This window comes from Eublepharis macularius, chromosome 5 (assembly GCF_028583425.1).
Source record: "Eublepharis macularius isolate TG4126 chromosome 5, MPM_Emac_v1.0, whole genome shotgun sequence".
Taxonomy (NCBI): domain Eukaryota; kingdom Metazoa; phylum Chordata; class Lepidosauria; order Squamata; family Eublepharidae; genus Eublepharis; species Eublepharis macularius.
The window spans coordinates 114,836,542-114,854,777 of record NC_072794.1 but is presented as its reverse complement, the minus strand read 5'-3'; the positions used below and the strand labels follow the sequence as shown (position 1 = coordinate 114,854,777).

At 45.6% G+C, this 18,236-nt stretch overlaps 1 protein-coding gene across 2 annotated transcripts in view; it reads left to right on the top strand.

Moving 5' to 3' along the window:
* ELK4 (ETS transcription factor ELK4) overlaps nucleotides 1-17,497 on the top strand; it is a 36,107-nt gene extending 18,610 nt beyond the window's left edge. For both annotated transcript variants that reach the window (XM_054980115.1, XM_054980114.1), the window contains exon 5: nucleotides 10,349-17,497. In XM_054980115.1, the coding sequence (XP_054836090.1) occupies nucleotides 10,349-10,447 (99 nt within the window). In that variant the 3' untranslated portion in view covers nucleotides 10,448-17,497. The remainder of the gene's footprint in view (nucleotides 1-10,348) is intronic.
* Nucleotides 17,498-18,236: the final 739 nt, after the last annotated feature.

Below are 18,236 nucleotides of genomic sequence, written 5' to 3'. Positions count from 1 at the left end.
GAGGTGCTGAAGTTCAACACAGCCTGGCAATCAAAGTTCTGACATGTTTGTCCCACCTCTAGTGAATGGCTGCAGTTAAGAAGGTAAGGAAAATGTGCTTGTGGGGAGGAGGAGAAGAATCTAAGTGCTTGCTCTGTTCAGCAATTCAAAGGCTGGTTGCCAAGATAAAACCATGACAACTGGGCACCTGGATTTTCACACCCCTGTCAGTCACAAGCACAATTTAGTCTTTCTCATTAATAAAGTAAGTCTTTAAGGATAAGTATAAAGTTCCTTGTTTAATACTGAGTTCAAACACTCAGCCAAGGAACTATTGGTACCAACTAGGGGTGTGCAAAGGCACCCTGGTTCGTATTTCCCAAATCTGGCAAACCCGAATCGAGAAGCCGATTCGGGTATAGCAGAAACCCGAATCACCCAGCCGATTCGGGTATGCCGATTCGGGTTGATTCGGGTTAGCTTTTTCAAAGGGAAAAAGCCTCCCCAGGCTTCTCTGAATCCTGGGGGAGGCATTTTCCCACCGAATCAACCCAAAATTGGTGGGGTCCTTCCTCTAACTCCCCTCTAATAACCCCCCAAGTTTCAGACAGATTGGACTTTGGGGGGCCATGTTATGGCCCCCCCCAAACCAGGTCCCCCTATCCTCGCCTAAAAAAAAGGGGCATAGCTTTAGGTTGCTGCTGCTGATCTTCATTCATTTTTTTATGGGGAAAAAATGAAGAGGCAGGCTTCCTTTGCCAGGGGTGGCATTTCGCATGCAAAATGCCCTCCAACCCTCAGGGGCCCTTCTCCCACCTTTCCTCCCACCTCCCACCAAGGCTCAGCCTGCTCCCACTTGGGGGGGCATTTCATGGCCTCCCCAAGTAGGTGCTCTTTTCTCTACTACTTACAGCTGGGGAAGGCTTGTCTTGCCAGGAGTGGCATTTTGCATGCAAAATGCCCCCCTACTCTCAGGGGCCCTTCTCCCACCTCTACTCCCACCCCCCACCAAGGCTCCCACTTGGGGGGCGGCATTTCATGGCCTCCCCAATTAGGTGCTCTCAGCCCCCAAAGTCCACCCCCTACAGCCCCACACAAACCCAATTCCCCCCCAGCTGCCACACACAGACCCAAATCCCCACATTAGCCCCTCACAGACCCAAATCCACCCCCAGCAGCCCCACACCCATAACCCCAGGAACAGGCTGGCAAAGGCCAGCCCTCTCCCTTTGTTCCCTATGCTGGGAACTTCTAAACTCTCTTTCCCTGGGCAATTCCGCACAGCCCAGGGGTGCCACAATGGTGGGCACACTTCTGAGTGCCAGCTGGTCCCTGTGAAAGAGCACCTGAACTATAGACACCCTCCCTCAAATTCCCCCACCACCTACAGAGATGGCTGACCAGCCAGCCCCATTGTTCCCTATGATGGGAACCAACTGCACAACAAGGAATAAAACACGAACAACACAAAATAAAGTTTTAAAAAAATTATTTTCTCCCTTTCAAAGTACAAGTAGGCAAAACATTATGACACATTACACCAGCAGTCCCCCACGCAGAAAAATAACACAACTCACTTAACATCAGAGAATCACAAAAGCACAATTCCTGTCAAAAACACTTTATTTCTTGAACAGCTTTAGGTTACACAGCAGGGGGGCACACCAAGGGCATTCCAGCATTCTACCTCACAAAAATAACACAACTCACTTAACATCAGAGAATCACAAAAACACAATTCCTGTCAAAAACACTTTATTTCTTGAACAGCTTTAGGTTACACAGTAGGAGGGCACAACAGGGCATGATAGCAGTGTACTACACAAAATAATACAACCCACTTCACCGTTTTTGACAGCAATTGTGTTTGGGTGATTCTCTGATGTGAAGTGAGTTGTGTTATTTTTGTGTAGTACACTGCTTTCATGCCCTGTTGTGCCTTCCTACTGTGTAACCTAAAGCAGTTAAAGAAATAAAGTGCTTTTGACAGCAATTTTTTTGGGGTGATTCTTTAATGTGATTCTCTGATGTTAAGTGAGTTGTGTTATTTTTCTGTGTGGGGGACTGCTGGTGTAATGTGTCATAATGCTTTGCCTACTTGTACTTTGAAAGGGAGAAAATAATTTCTCCCTGGCAAAGGAAGCCTGCCTCTTCATTTTCCCCCCGTAGGAAATAATGAAGAAGATTAGCAGCAGCAAGCTAAAAAGACACTCACTTTTCCCTTTCTTAGGCGAGGATGGGGGGACCTGGTTTGGGGGGGCATAACATGGCCCCCCAAAGTCCAATCGGTCTGAAGCTTGGGAGGTTGTTAGAGAGGAGTTAGAGGAAGGTCCCCACCAATTTTGGCTTGATTCGGTGGGAAATTGCCTCCCCCAGGCATCCAGGAAGACGGAGGCATTTTCCCATTGAAAAACCCGAATCAACCCAAATCAACCCGAATCGATTCGGGTTTCCCCGAATCAACCCGAATCGGGGTGATTCGGGTTTTTTTTTCGGGTTTCCAAAACCCGAACTGCACACCCCTAGTACCAACCCTTTTTTGCTTGTAAAGCGCTGATACACAAGAGATTTAATACACAAGACATTTAATTAAAAGTATTCAGTAGTTCGTTGCTCTGTTATAGTTTTGGGACTTGATTGTGGAGAGTTTACCTTAGTGCCTCTTCCCTAAACTTCCAAGCTGTAGTGTGACTTTGTATCAGATATCCCAAGCTTTTAAAACTTTGGGATTACTAAGAGAGCAAAACTTGTCTTTGACTGTATAGTTGTGGGAAGTTCTCATTTTCTGTTGTTGGAGGGGTAAGGTAGCCTTGTGGGGTGTAGCCCTCCCTCCCTGCTCTGCAGGCAGGGTGCTGCTAAGGATCTGGCAGCACCCTTCCATTTCAGGCATGATACATATCCCTAGTACACGCCCTGTGCTCTTCTGCAGGACTCCTTGGAAACTTCCTACCTCGTGCACAAGGGACTGGAAAATTTATTTTATTTATTTATGTTATTTATAGTCCACCGTTCTTACTGAGACTCAAGGCGGATTACATAATGTGAGTTAGGACAGGCAGTTTCAAGGACATTTTAATAAACAATGTAATAGGGTACATGAGTACAAATTGGCAAAGATTTAAAACTAGCAGAAATCCAATAGTTGAACAAATGCTAAAACAGAGCATAAGCAAGTCTAAGACTGACATTAAATAAAATAGAACTATCTAGTAGGATCATACTTAAAGCAGCATCAGAATCACAGACTTAACTACTATCTTTTTATTGAAACATCTCTTTGAGACCACTTCCTTACAGTACAGTCCTCCTATCTGAATAAAATGCCCTCTTGAAGAACTCAGTTGCACATAATTTATGGAAAGCCAGGAGAGTGGAAGCTTTACTGACCTCTTCAGATAGGCTGCTCCATAAGGTAGGGGCCGCCACAAAGAATGCATGCGTGTCGGCAGCTGTTGTTTTTGCTCATGTGCAAGGTGGCACCCACAGAAGGCCCTGTTCAGATGAGCAAAGCTGCTGTGGTAGAACATAGGAAGAAAGGTGGCCCCATAGATATGCCAGACCAAGGCAGAGAGGAGCTTTATAGCCAATACCTTGAATTGAGCCTGGTAACTGATAGGTATCCATTGGAGTGACTGCAGTGTGGGAGTAATATTCATTCTTCTCCTAGTTCTTGATGATAGCCTAGATGCTGCGTTCTCCACCAGCTGGAGTCTCCGAGTTAACTCAGAGGGGAGACCTATGTACAATACATTACAGTAGTCAAGTCTTGATGTTACGATGACAAGGATCCAGGTGGCCAGATCAGCCATGTCAAGGATGGGGGCCACCTTCAATGCTAAATTGTAGAAAGAATTTTTGGTACTGTCTTGCTTTTTAGCAATATAACCACTAGGCTCTTAACTGAGTATGCAAGGGTCAGACAAACTCAATCAAAAGTGGGAAGTACAGTGTCTTTCAAGATCTCTTGTCTCCCAACAAGCATCACTTCTGTCTTGTCTGGTGTCAGTTTCAATTTGTTTGCTTTCAACCATTTGACCACAGCTGTCAGGCAGTAACCTGAGATTTCTACTGCATCCTACAGTGATTTGGACAGTGAGATACAGAGTTGGGTGTCATCTGTGTATTGATGGCATCCAGTTCCATAGCTACGAATGAGTTCTCTTGAGTGGCTTTACAAAGAAGTTGAATAACATGGGGGTAAGATTACACCCTGTGGAATCCTGCAAGATAATTCCCACACAGGAGCTAGCTGGTCTCCGACAGTGACCCTTTGAGTGCATTCTATGAGAAATTATTTAAACCAGTCCAAGAAATATTTGATATCCACTTTTGCCTCCAGACAGCTCAGCAAGATGGCATGGTTTATTGTATCAAAGGATGCAGATAGATCCAGGAGGAGCAATAATGAAGCATAGCTTTTGTCTGTATTCAAATGGAGATCATCTGCTAAAGCTACTAGAGTAATCTCTGTCCCATAGTCTTACTTGAATCCAGACTGAAAAGGGGCCAAAGCACTAGAGTTATCCAAGAAGACATAGAGATGGTCAGCTACTGCTCTCTTAATCACTTTGCGAGGAAAGAACAGATTAGAGACTGGGTGATAATCAGCCATGTCATTTTTGTTTGGGGAGAGTTTTTTTACTTAGTGGGCCTGTTTAGGTGGCCAAGGGAAGATGCCCTGATTTATGGTAGACCTTGAGGGCTAATTTTTGTGGTCCTTAATGATTTTTTTCCAGCCAAGATGGGCAAGGATCCAGCACAAAAGTAGCAGCTTTCAGAGATGCCAGGATCCTGTCCTCATTGTAACTGGTTCAAAGTAGTTAGTAATGAACCAGATGATATATTAAGCATTTCTTCCACCTCATCTATATTCAGAACAGAGCATATTCAAGCTATTTTATTGGCAGCAAATGTTGCATGACTTTGTCTATTAATGTCCTTAATGAAAATCAGTACAGTGGATCTTCTGTATTAATGTAGCCTAGTCAGTATGATAATTTGGGATAAGCCCAGCCATTTTGTTCTGGTGAGATAGGCACGCAATTGTTCACTTTGACGTAATACTGTCACTCCCATTCCAAAAGGAAAGAGATTAGTTTAGAGATAGAACAAGAATACGATCAAACTCAACTTACATTTTGAAACACTTCATCTGGATTCACTGTGTATTCCCCAAGTAGTTCCCAGTGAATATTAATCTATAAACCAATCACTTTACTAAATGAAAAGGCATTTTGCTGTCAACTCATGTCTTGCAGTCATTTTGTTGTCAACTAATTTCTTGCAGATAAGTGAGATCATAGAGTATATATCCTTAATTTGTGCATTGGATGATGCCCCCCCCCCAAGTAGATTACTCGTTTTCTTGAAAAGATGCTGCTTAGACATGGGCACAAACAGCATTATGAATGGAAAAAACCAACGAACAGGCCTCTCGGCTGCTCGCAAACAGGCCGTTCATGAGGCATCATTCTAGCCGAACAGGTGGTCGTAACAAACCTTGTTCATTGCGTTTGGCTGCCGTTCGGGGCGGGGTGTGTGTTCTGTGGCCATGGGAACTCCAATCTCATCCCTTGCAAACCCTGTTAGGCAGTTCTGACTGCCAACCACAGACCTCCTGCGTTTCTCAATGACACCTCTGCTTATAAAAGGGCACTGCGCTCCCAGTTCTGGCTTTCATTTTCAGCAAGCACTGGAGTGGGAGAGAGCTCTTGATAGCCTTTTGGGAGAGAGACAGGGAGAGTGCATTGGAGCTGGGCTTTTTTCTGTGTGTGGTGGGTGGGATAGGGAGCTATCACCTCTGGTTCCAGGGCTGCTGCCAGGCCCTGGGTCCAAGCTCAGTGGGCACCTTGGCTGAGGGCTCACCCTGACTATTACTATTATTGGTATCAGTGCCTGATCTGTTGGTCAGGCTTCTGGGCGTGCTGGGTTAGGGCTCTAGCCCCAGCCCCTCTGGTTCAAGGGCTGCTGCCAGGCTCTGAGGCCAAGCTCTGTGGGCACCTCAGCTGAGGGTTCACACTGATTATTATTAGTATCAATATCAGTGCCTGATCTGGTGGTCAGGCTTCTGGGTGTGCTGGGCTAGAGCTCTAGCCTCAGCCTACAGTTCCAGGGCTGCTGCCAGGCTCTGAGGCCAAGCTCTGTGGGCACCTCGGCTGAGGGTTCACACCGATTATTAGTAGTTTCAATATCAGTGCCTGATCTGGTGGTCAGGCTTCTGGGTGTGTTGGGCTAGGGCTCTAGCTTCAGCCTCCAGTTCCAGGGCTGCTGCCAGGCTCTGGAGCCAAGCTCAGTGGGCACCTTGGGTGAGGGTTCACAGTGTTCTCTTCTGTCCTCCTTAATTCTAGTTTGGTGGCACAATGAGTGGCCGCCACAGGTGGTTGTGGGGTGAAGTGCAAAGGCAGTCCTCCTGGTTTACTTGTGGAAAGCAATACCGAGTGTGGCTTGGGGGCAGCAGAGAGTCCTCCTGCTGCCCCCAATTCACCTGTGGGGGCTTTGGAGGAGGCCAAAGAGGTCTTTCCATTGGGGGGGAGGATCTCTCTCAACATTTTGAGGAGAGAGTGAGTGATGGATCCCTGGAGGAATGATTTGTGTTTTATGAAACATCCCTGCCATCCCCATCCCAAACTCTCGGTGGTGTCCCCGCCTGCAGTCCACCCGTCACTCCATCGTCCGTGGCCAGCTCCGCAGCGCAGCCTGTAACCGTTCATCCTCCTTCCCCTGGGACAGTTAGGGGTCCATGTTTCTGCGCCTCCGTATGGAGACACGTTCAGGGCCTTCCTAATGACCCCCGTGTGGTGTGGTGCCGTGCCGTGCCTGTGATGTCCTGGTGCGCAGGGGCAAAAACCCGAAGCACCTGCCATCAACGGCTCTAACTCGGCACCTGAAGACGCACCACCCAAGCCTGTGGTCTCTGTCCTTGCCCAGTGAAACATCCGTTGGGGGGAGAAAGGGGGCGACGAGCTCTTCTGAGCAGGGATCAGTGAGAGGGTCACCGGAATCCACCCCAAGCAAGAATCCTTGCCCTGAGGGTGACGCTGCTGGGAGCGGAGCGCTCAGGCAGGCCGCACTCGTGGAGGTTGTCCCCTCGGGATCTTGGACAACACTGCTTAGACTGGCGAGGTTGAGGGCTCAGGAGGTGGGCTTTCGTGTCTTGGCAGAGATGATTGCCCTACATGGCTTGCCCATATCCATCGTGGAGTGCGTGGGGTTCCGCAGGCTACTAAAGCATCTTGCCCCTTGGTTCTCTATGCCGTCGCCGCGCACCCTTGCCCATCGAGTCCTGCGGGTATCTCAAATGAGGGCTGGCACGTTTGGGTCAGGTTTATCCAGGCCCACTCCCACTGCTAACAGGCTTCTGAAGCCTTGCTAGGCCTTCCTGGCACAGCCAGATCATCATGACATCTCCTTTCTGTGAAGGCAGGAAAGTGGGTGATGCTGGCGGCAGCCTCCTTTGGGCACTTGTGCAACAGCTCAGGAGCTGTTGCACATGTAGTTGAGCCGCATGGTGGCCCTATCCATTGCAACCGCTCTGCCCTCTGAGAAGGGGGGAATGGGTCCCTCGACTCATGTCCTTTCCACAAAGGCAGGAAGGTGGCCGATGTCAGCTGCTGCTGCTCCCCCATTTCTTTCTTTCCCTGTCTGGAACCACTCTGACCCGTCCAAGCAACCTCTCCTGTCCTGTCCATCCCCTCCTTTCCGCGAAGGCAGGAAGACGGTTGGTGTCTGGTGGTGCTGCCCAAATTGTTATGAGTAGTGCCCATACTACCTGCACAGATGAGGTGTCTTGGAGCGGTGTAGAACTGCTCTCTCCCCCCTCATTTCTCAGGGTTGTTGGTCCCTCTTTCTACCTCTCCCTCTGTGGAACCGCTCTGACCCTTACGAACGACCTCTCCTGTCCTGCCCATCCCCTTCTTTCCGCGAAGGCAGGATGGTGGGTCATGTCAGCCGCCGCTTCACAAGGAACTATCATGTTACTGCTCCCTCCTTGGTCACAAGGGACAGCTCGGCTGCGATTGCACAGCTGATTGTACCGTATAGGGATACAGCACGGTTGCACAGCATGGTGGCTCCCCTGTCAATGGGACTGACTGGACCACTTTGAGCCAGGTGGGAATGTGTCCCGTGACTCTCGTCCTTTCCGCAAAGGCAGGAAGATGGGCGATGGCAGCTGCTGCTGCTGCCCTATTTCTTCTCCATCTCTGGGACCCCTCCCAACTACCTCACACTTGGGAGCTTTCCAGTTCCCGGTCCATACCTCTCCCTCCCAGGTACTGCCACGAGTCCCTTCCCAACGACTTGCACCGCCCCGTCCCCTCCTTTCTGTGATGGCAGGGAGGTGGTTGATGCCAGCAGCTGCTGATTCGGGGTCTTCCAGTCCCCCTTGCAGGATCTTCCAGGTGCGGCTTGACACCGAGCCCAACCCCCTTGGTACCCCTCTCCCACCCTGACCACTTTGTGTCCCCCCTTGGTCTCCCTCTCCCTGACCACCCGGCGGCCGCAGTCATCAACCACCTTGCTGCGTAAGCAGAGACTTTGTCCACCTCCGACCCAGAGGACCGGCAGGAGGGCACATGGGGTGTGCCGCCAGCGAGTGGCCAGACCACCTGCTCCTGAGAGGAGAGGTGGCCTGCCTTCAGGACCACCACAGGGGGCCAAAGTGAACTGGGGAAGGTGGCTCCATTTGTGTTGAATGGGAGTTTCTTGGGGGTGTTGAATTTGGGAATGTATAACTCTGAGATCCATATAGCAATTTTGACCAAACTTGGGTGATGGCTGGAGAAGAGCCTACTGCACATTCCCTGTGAATATGAGCTCTCTAAGTGCTAAGGGGGCTGCTCTGTCGCCAATGAACACTGGACACGTTCAGTAACGGGACATGTTTGGTTCCGTTCGGCTGTTCGTGTTCGTCGTCAGGAACGAACAACGAACAGCCTGCTCGGGTTTTTTTTCCTGTTCGTGCCCATGTCTAAAGCTGACATGTAAAAGCTAAAGGTACCAAATGCGTTTTTATTTTAGGACATATTTGATAGCCTCATATGTAGCAATCTCTGATGCTTAAAGGTACTGAGAAATATACAACTTGTACTTTGATAAGTGATGTATAAGGGCTTTTTTGTTGGCAGAACCCAAAGGCAGATTTCCAGAGTTTTCCTAGATCCTTCAATTGAGTTTCTAGGGAACAGAATAAATGGAAATGTTGTATGGCTGTTGTCAGGGCCTTTTTTCTGGGAAAAGAGGTGGTGGAACTCAGAGGTGGAATAGTGATGTCACTTTGGGTCAGCAGGAACGGGGGGGAGTTTTTTAGAGTTTAAATCACCCTCAACGTGGATGGCAATCTAAATTCCCCTCTGTTTGGAGATCGGGGGCGGGGCCACTGGCCATGTGACCATTTTCAAGAGGTGCCAGAACTCCGTTTCACCACGTTCCAGCTGAAAAAAAGCCCTGGCTGTTGTTAAAACAGATGAGTCATTCTGGAGTAGCCTTTATTCTTAGTAACCATATGGTTAAAAACAGCCCTGTGAACATGTAGGCATGTGGTAAAATAATAATAATTTTTTCAGGACGGTGTCTTTTGAGGTTTTGGAACATTGAGCCGAAACAGACGAGACGAGTTCCCTCAATTCAACCTGGGTTGAATTGCCTCAAGGTTTGACGAGAAATGTAGGCATTTCTCCTTCCCGTCGCTCAGAGGAGGAGGGGGGAGGAGGAGGGCTCCTCTCGCCCAGCCGCCGCCGTCCCCAAGTGCGAGGGACTCGAGGAGCCTGGAAAGTGGCGGGGGGATGCTCTTAGGCTTGGGCGCAGCGGCGCTCTTGCTGCTGCTGCTCGCCACCGCCGCCTCTCTCGCCGCTGGAGAAGGAAGCCGAGAGGAAGAGGCTGGGGCGGGGGGGGGGGGCTGCAGCAAGAGCGCCGCCTCCACCGCGCCCCAGCCTAAGAGCATCCCCCTGCCACTTTCCAGGCTCCTCGAGTCCCTCGCGCTTGGGATCGGCAGCGGCCGGGCGAGAGGAGCCCTCCTCCTCCCCCCCTCCTCCTCTGAGAGACGGGAAGGAGAAATGCCTACATTTCCCGTCAAACCTTGAGGCAATTCAACCCAGGTTGAATTGAGGGAACTCGTTTCGGCTCATTGTGCCACTTTAATAAGATATGCTCAACTGAAATGCAAACCCCATTCTCAGAAATAGTACTGTGAAATTGGTCCTTATTCTCCTCACTAGAAGCTCAAATGAAAAACTCAGAAGTTTGAAAAGTGTTTGCTAGCTTCATTGATACAAAGGCCTTGGCATATCAGCCATCAGTGACAAGGATAAATACCAAAGCAAATAAATCCTTTTACAGGACTACAATCTTAATATCTCTTTCTGTTTTGCAGTTTCCATCGGTGCTGAACACTCACGGACCATTTACTGTGTCAGGAATGGATGGGCCATCTACTCCTGGGCCTTTCTCCCCGGACTTACAGAAGACATAGTATGGGCTTATGGGAAAATGACAGATTGGGAAACAAGAGGGTGAGAGTTCATCAAAGTGATGCAATCATTTTTAACAAGTGTGTTCAGTTCCACAGAGACTGAGCTGAGTCGATTTTTGCCATTCCCAGTTCAAATGCCTTTGTGAAAATTTCCTTCAAGATGTGAGGGAATTTGTGTGGAAACGCCTTAATTGGAGTCTCGCCTCCATGTTTTCTCTTCTCTGATTATTTTGGTTTATCACAGAAGCGCACAACTGAAGTAGTTACATGGCCCTTAATGGATCTTGACTGGAAGTGGGCCACCCTATCACTTCACCTGGCTTCATTATGGCCCATAACTGTTTGTCTTGAGGGGGGCGTGTTTCAAACCAGTGGGGAAATTGAAGGAGGAGGGCAGAATGCCAGCTGTTTGCCCAGAAAACAGCTGACCCCCCTCACCTCAGGAGAGCGGAAATTTTTTACTGTATCACATGGTAACAACACAGTGAGAAGCTTCTAGGAGTGTGTATGTTAACACCTCCAGCCTCATGGGAAGGAGCTATAGGATGCACAGCATGACCCCTCTAGGCTGTTCATTGTGCACCTGTGGTTTAATGAGACTTCTTTTGGTAAAGGGGATCTTCTCTTTGGATTCAGTGGTTGAATCTATAGTGCCTGCAGCAGACAAAGCCTTCCCTTTTGACTGGTAACTGACTGTGCTTGGTTTGATAATCTTAACCATTATTGGAAGCTGGCATTCCCAGAAATTCTTGGGAAAAGGGGGTTTTCTGGCCTTGCTTTTAGGGTTGACGACTTCTGTAAGAATGCTACAGGAATCTGCAAGAATCTGTTATTTCCTTGCACAGAGACATTTATGGTGGTATAGGAGAGTATCAGACAATCTTTTCAGGGTGTTGTCTATAAAGAATATGTAGCTTGGTGTGCTATAGCAAAAGATTTAGTCATTTTCCAAGAAGAACACATGATTCTGTGAGCTGAAACAGTAAAACTTTGCATAGATTATAGAACGAATTTCTTGAGTATTCTAAAGATATTTGAGTATTGTAAGTCAAAATAGTTCTTGTTAGGCAATAAATCTCCTCTCTGATATCTAGCATAGAAACTGACTCTTTAGCAAATCATACCAGCTGAAAATCCCTGTAATGGGTGCTTTGTGGCCATTTAGGATGGATCACATATGTGTCAGGCTTTGTGTATAGTTTTCTTGCCTTTTTAGAATGTTATATGCAGACTTGACACTGGGGAAACAAGCACTTATGTTTTGTGCCCCTCTTTCCCGCCAACACTAGGGAGACTTCTGTTCTTTTGGCTCCTGCTGGAATGGGTTGTGCAATGTTCTCTTTAAATCAGAGAAATAACTGGGCTGAAGTTTTGGGCATATAGATGCTCCTAAAACTAAAAATAACTTGAAGTTATTGGAAGAGTTTCTTGTTACATGAGAAGGGGTGTGGGTGGGAAGGTTGACATGAGCGCTTTATAGTCTGCAGTAGCTTAAAGTGGCTTTCAGACTGCACTTAACTTTGTGGCATGGTAACGGTTAACCCCTCCTGAGCTGTGGGGGCAATTCAAACTCTCTTCTAATTGGTCTAGGGCTTGCTAATGGGCAAGTTTTGTTTCCTTATCTAGAGGTGGAAAACACATTTGCAAATTGTGTGCGTAGGCTCCCAAGGTATCTTATAGATACTCTGAGTACCACAGAAGTTCTACACACATACCATGTTTGGATCCAGGGAACAGCTGCCAGTGCTATCTGTAATTTTTGAAAGCACCTTAAGACCTGCAACGTCAAATAGACACTTGTTAGAAAGTTAAGATAAATACCAGAAAATTGGTCTGATAGTTTTGCTTTGCTTTTTGGCTTTGGAAGGGTAACACGTGTCCATTAGAACTATAACTATGACAGTCCCTTTTAGGAGCAATTTCTGCAGAGGATATCCTCAAGACTCACTGTACAAGAGGAAAAAGCACTTGATTTTTGTTTTATTTTGATCCCTATAGAATCGTGACATGTCATCTCAAGAACTGTGCAAAAGTTAAACTGTTGGCCTCTTCTTCCAAAAATGCCTCTCTTCAAAAGTATGGTAGGAGGAAAAGAATTTGTACCTATGGATGGACGCCCAAGGCAAACATGGCGTGCACAGTCTGTTGTCAGGGGCACATTACTGATTTCTTTTCCAGACATCCTTTGATAATGGTTTAAAAGGCCCTTTCTGGTTATGCCTAAATTGAATGTGCAATATTTTATAGGCTTTTTAATAGAGCTGTGCAGAAAAATAGCTTCAAGTAGTAAACGAGAGGAGACATTTTGCATTCTTCTGTTTGCACAGCAGCTCATGTGCTGCCTCCGGGTCAAATGTAATACCAGCATCTTTTAACAGCTGTCATTCTAGCCTGTCTGCTTTTGGCATGTGTGTCAGGTCAAAGAGATCTTGAATTCTCTGCTTTAAAAACTCTCTCACTTTAAAATTCCTTCTTGAGATGGGCAGCAATTAAATTTTCTTTCCAGTTCCTGCTTCACTTTTCCTCCACCAGTGGGGAAAAAAACCAAATTATCTTTTTTCAGATATAGTTCTTATGCAGTAGCGTGAAACATCTGCGCAGTATTTTTAGATGCACAAATGATGCAAAACTTAGATCATCTTGGTAGTAGTTTTGTAAAATGAACTGCTGTAAGCGATAATGGGCAGAAACGGAATGACGCCACCTCAATTTCTGGTGATTTGGTGGAGCTTTGTAGCTTCATTTTATTCATCCATTGCATTTCTGTGTGATCATGAACCTTCCTTTAGTAGTATTTAGATCTTAGAAGAAAAGAGAAACTTTGATCAAGGAGTTCCTACAAATGGACCCTTTAATTCAGGTGATGGTATGGCATTAATCTGGCAACCAGAAAAATATTGTAAGATCTAGGAATAATTAAAAAATTTTAAATATGCAGAGAGGGTTACTGGGGCATCTAGTTCCCCCCCCCCCCAATAGGAAAGAGAACACACCATTTTAGCATGTGGACATGTACTTCTAAAACCAAGCTCCAGTAATTGCTTTTTAACCTGTGCTAGAGCTTCTTTACCATTCTCTATCGATAGTAAGAGGGCAGAAGTAAAGCCTGTTTCAGTCTTTGAACAGCCCATTTTAGTGAGGCTCTCTCTTTTTCGCTGCCCAGGAAAGAAAGGATGTGTACAGCTCTGGTAGCCTAGGTGAGGGGACCTGTGTCCTTTTCCTTCTACTGTGGTGTAGAGTGGAGGGCGATGGAACATGATCCTCTCACTGAAAGAGTGGAGGCTGTATTGCATCGTGAATTCCTCCTCAGGCTGTCAGATGCACCCTTTATCTGCCGTCCATCAAGGCATCCTTGAACAAGAATGACATTTTCCTCAAGGGTAAACTCATTAACTGTGCATGTTGCTTTTGGGGGTTCAAGGGCTACCTTAATTGCACCAAGACTATGGGAAACAGACATGGGGTTTGTGTTGGGGAAAGAGGGTGAAGGGAACAGCAGCCTTGTTGAAGCAATAAGTGGCTGGGTCAGTTCAGCTGTGAAAGGCATCTAGTGCAGACTGGTTGAGCTGTGTGGTCCTAGTGTGCCTTTGTGTCCAGCCCCCTTTGTTTTCCTTAATGTAGATGTCTGTAAAATGAAAATGAACCCAGTGATTTGCTGCTTTGGAATTCCTGCTTAGCTGTAAGCTGTTTTCTTCTAGGAAAGGTCTTCTGTGGCAAGGCACACAAGAGGCAGAGCATCAGGGAGCAAAAGTTACAGACTAAAGCCCTTAGTACTCTGGGGTTCTGCACATCTTGAGCAAGGCAGGGGGCAAAAAGAGCTGTCTATAGGTCCAGTGTACTCTCTTGAAGTAATTTGGATACGTTAACTCTTGTCTGTCTGCTCTCCCTAGGAAATGGTTGGATTCCTGATCTTGTTTTTAAATTCTGAGTTTCAGTATTGCCCAGAGGCTAATGTGAATACAGGTTTTGTGTCTGTATTTCTGTCAGATCCAGAGATGAACAGATCTCATTCATTTGTATAAATACTCTTGTCAGTATGTTAATTTTTGCAAACAATCACTCTTCTGCTTGAACAATATTTCTGAAGAGTTTGGCTCCCTGTGTTCAAAGCTAACCTTATAGTCTAACTTAAAGGTCCAATGCTATGCTTTTATTTATGCACTGCAGATAATAGTTGTGTGTGTGTGTGTGTGTGTGTATATATATGTGTACACACACACACACACACACACACACACACACACACACGTTATGTGTATATATATTACTTCATTTATACCCTACTCTTCCCCCCAGTGGTGACCCAAAGTGGTTTAAATTGTCTCCCATTGTCCATTTTGTTCTCACAACAACCCTGTATGGTAGGCTAGGCTGAGAGTATGTGACTGGTCCAAGGTCATTAAGATCACTAAGCAAGCTTTGATTGCTGAGTGAGGATTTGAACCTGGCAATGAAGCTGGCAAAATAAGGCTGTTTGCTCTTCATAGTTACATGAATAGTAATTTAGGCAAAGATTTACTTCTTAAATCTCAGTGAGATGGATTTGGAATAATCAGCTCAGAGTAAATTTCTTCGTAATGGGTGAATTCCAAAGTGCCGCAGCAAGATGTTTAATGCCAGATGTGTTAACAAAGAGGCATGAGCTATTAGGAAATTGTCCTACCGGGCTTTTCACAGGTGATTCTTGAACAGTACTTTAAAAGAGCACTATATTTATAACTGGAAGCATTTATCTTCAGGCTGTCCTCGCCCATGGGAGGTTTCAGAATGTCAGTCTCTTTGTTTACTTTGTGTAATTAGTAAGGGAGGGGCTTGAATATGCAAGTTTGTTAGCAGGTCTCTTGAGCTGTGAGCTTTTTAAAAAATTGCTTGTATGTTTTGAAACTGTGCTTTAAAGTTGTTGACTTTCAGTCTTGCTGTTCAGTTGCACAGAATTTTATATATTAGATAGATTTAAAAATAAATACTTTGTAAACCTTGTATGGAAAGTCTTGTTTTTAAAGAAATTTTAAAATATAGTTTGTATTTTTACTGCAGTGTTACCAGATGGCCTTATGTACGTCACAGTGCTTGTGATGGGTACAGTAGCATACTTAATGCTTTTGTTTGCTATATTGTATTTACATTTAGTATTCCTGCATCTTTTAAGCAAGGAAAGTCTGGGGATTGGGTGGGGGGATGGGACCAGAACCTACATTGCTTGATCTGTATATTGCAATGCAGGAAAATGCTCATAAAATGAAAGCCACTAGCTAAACTATGGCTAAGGAACAAGTGAGTTGACTTTCATTGCTCTAAAATACTGGTAAGTTCCTGCCAGAATGGTGATAAACTCTTCTTTGTTAGCTTATACAGGCACGGTTTAGTTGCAGTCCCTTGGAAGGTGGGGAGCTTGGATGTTCCCATTGAATGGGCAGGCTGTGCACAGTACACCTACTTAACATAACAGGATCTCAGTGGACTGAGCTCTTCGGTCGTTCAGAAATGACACATCCTGCTGAATTCTTCTACTCAGTAGAATTTGCTTGTTCTGGCATTGGACTGGTGTAGCAGAGGGCAAGACATGAATTTGTAATTGTCACGTTGATGTTAAACAAGTGCTGTCATCATCGGTTCCCTTTTTCTTGATTAATTTTCCAGAAGCTTTTTTACTTAGTATGGCTCTGACTTGACTGTCCACCTGCTGGCTAACTGGAGATGGACCAGGCTGGCTGATGCAGGAAACAGCAATGGGACTGGCATTTGCAGGGTCCTCTGTTTCTACTCCAAAGAGCCACCTATCGGACTGGCGGAAGGGAAAGAGAAGCCTCCTGCTGTAATGTCCAGTCCATTTCCCAGGGCCCTTTCACTGATCGCTGTAAAGGAAATAAAATTGTGTCAAGCTCCTTCTACCCTACTGCTTGCAGCTGGGCCGGGGGGGGGGGGTAAGTTGTTAGCCTAGTCCATAAGGGAAGGAGGTGTTTCGGTCTGCAGCATCTGTGTAGCCTGGAATATCAAAGGGAAAGTTTAGTTCATCAAGAAATGGAAAATGCACGCAATTCACGTGCCTCCATATATACTTGCCAATATGGTATGTGCTCTTTTTGAGGATTTGGCAGTCTGTCTAATTGGGTTTTCTCAATGTTTGGCAGGTATTTAGCCTACAGATACAACAGTTGTGAAGTTAGCTGGGGAGAAAAGTAGCTTTTTGGCGTCTTGCTCCCTTAAAAAAATGAAATTCTGTATCTTTTCTATATCCAGTTTGCTGATGCCATTGTGTAAAAATTATGCCAGTAGTCCTGTTCTCATTATAGTGAGTGCATGTACATGTTTTAAGGAAGAGCTAACAAGCATTCACTTTATAAATGAAGCGAGGGACCAGGACCTGGATACAAGTGGGGTTTAAATCACATGTTCAGCTATACCTGTGTTGATTGTAACATGAGAATTAATCAGTGCATGTATAAAGAAAAAATCAAGTGTATGCTGTACATGCACTCAGTGTAAGTTGTGAACAGGTCTAGTATGTAATACAGTTGTATAAGTAGCCAAAGTTTTAAGAAAAGTCAGTGTTATTAATTTTGTTGGACTGTAAGCATCTCTGGGTAACATATTAGGGAGACCTTCATAATGTTGTGATGCTGGTTAGAAGGTGAAATGTGCTTCTGTGGAAAGTGTTTTATTTGGGGGAGCATGTCAGATTTGACCAAGAATTGTCCAGAGTTAGTCTTAAAGTAGTCATGGGTTGCATGGTAATTTCATTTGCTGGACTGATAATGCTTTCAAAGGATAGTGTATCCGCTGTTTGTTTTTACATCTAAACATAATGAAGGTCTTTCCTGAGAAATCAGGTGACTTTTTCTATTGGTTAGATTTTCTGTGCAGAAAAAAAAAGTTATGGCATTTTTTAAAGAGTTTTTTGTGGGAGAGGAGTGTTAAAAGAACAGACAGAGGGATTTGCTTTGTATAATAATGCAAGTTGAATTTAAACCTTGTAGCAAATTATGTTAAGTATGTGCAACCAAACTTGCAAAACAATTGTATTTTTTTAAATAAATATTTTTAACAAAACTCCTTGTCTTGAATATATCTTCGCTTCTGCATTAGAAGAAGTTGCCATATGGTACAGTATAAGTGCTTAGTTCAAATTTTCTTGAAATAGATACAACAGTGTTCTCATCAGGTGTCTCAGATGCCTAGTATTGTCCGTATCCTTATGTTCAGTGTCTCCTTCTGTGTATATTCAGTGACGGAACTGTAGTTGAAGACTGGAAAGTCTTAAAGTGATGCATATTCATTCCTCAGCACTATTCTTGCTGTATCCAAGTCCCATCTGAGACCCTTGCCAACTGAAAAGAGAAATACTCTCGTGGCCTCCTGCTTCAGTTCCAGAACATGGGTTTGGAAAGAGTTGAACCTTCTGCCTCAGCCTCACTTACAGATTTCCTAAGCCTTTTTTGCTTTTACATTGTTCTAAGAATCTGTAACTGTTAACTGGTGTATGGATGGACGAATCATGAATTATTAAGAGTAATCAGTCAGGAGAAATTAGTGTGAAAGACTAATGTGCAGGGATCCGGTAGGGGTAAACTGCATGGGGAAATCTGCTTTTCACAGGTTAGATCCTGCATAAAAGGGTGTAGTGCAGGCATACAGTACTGTGAATAGTTCCCTTTGTGGGAGTGGGACCATGTACAAGGTGGTGAACAGAAGGCCATCTCTGTCAGCTTTGACAGTATTAACCACAATGTGTTTGCGGAGATTGAACCAATTCTCCTGTCCCACTACAGGGGATCAAAGCTACCCAAAG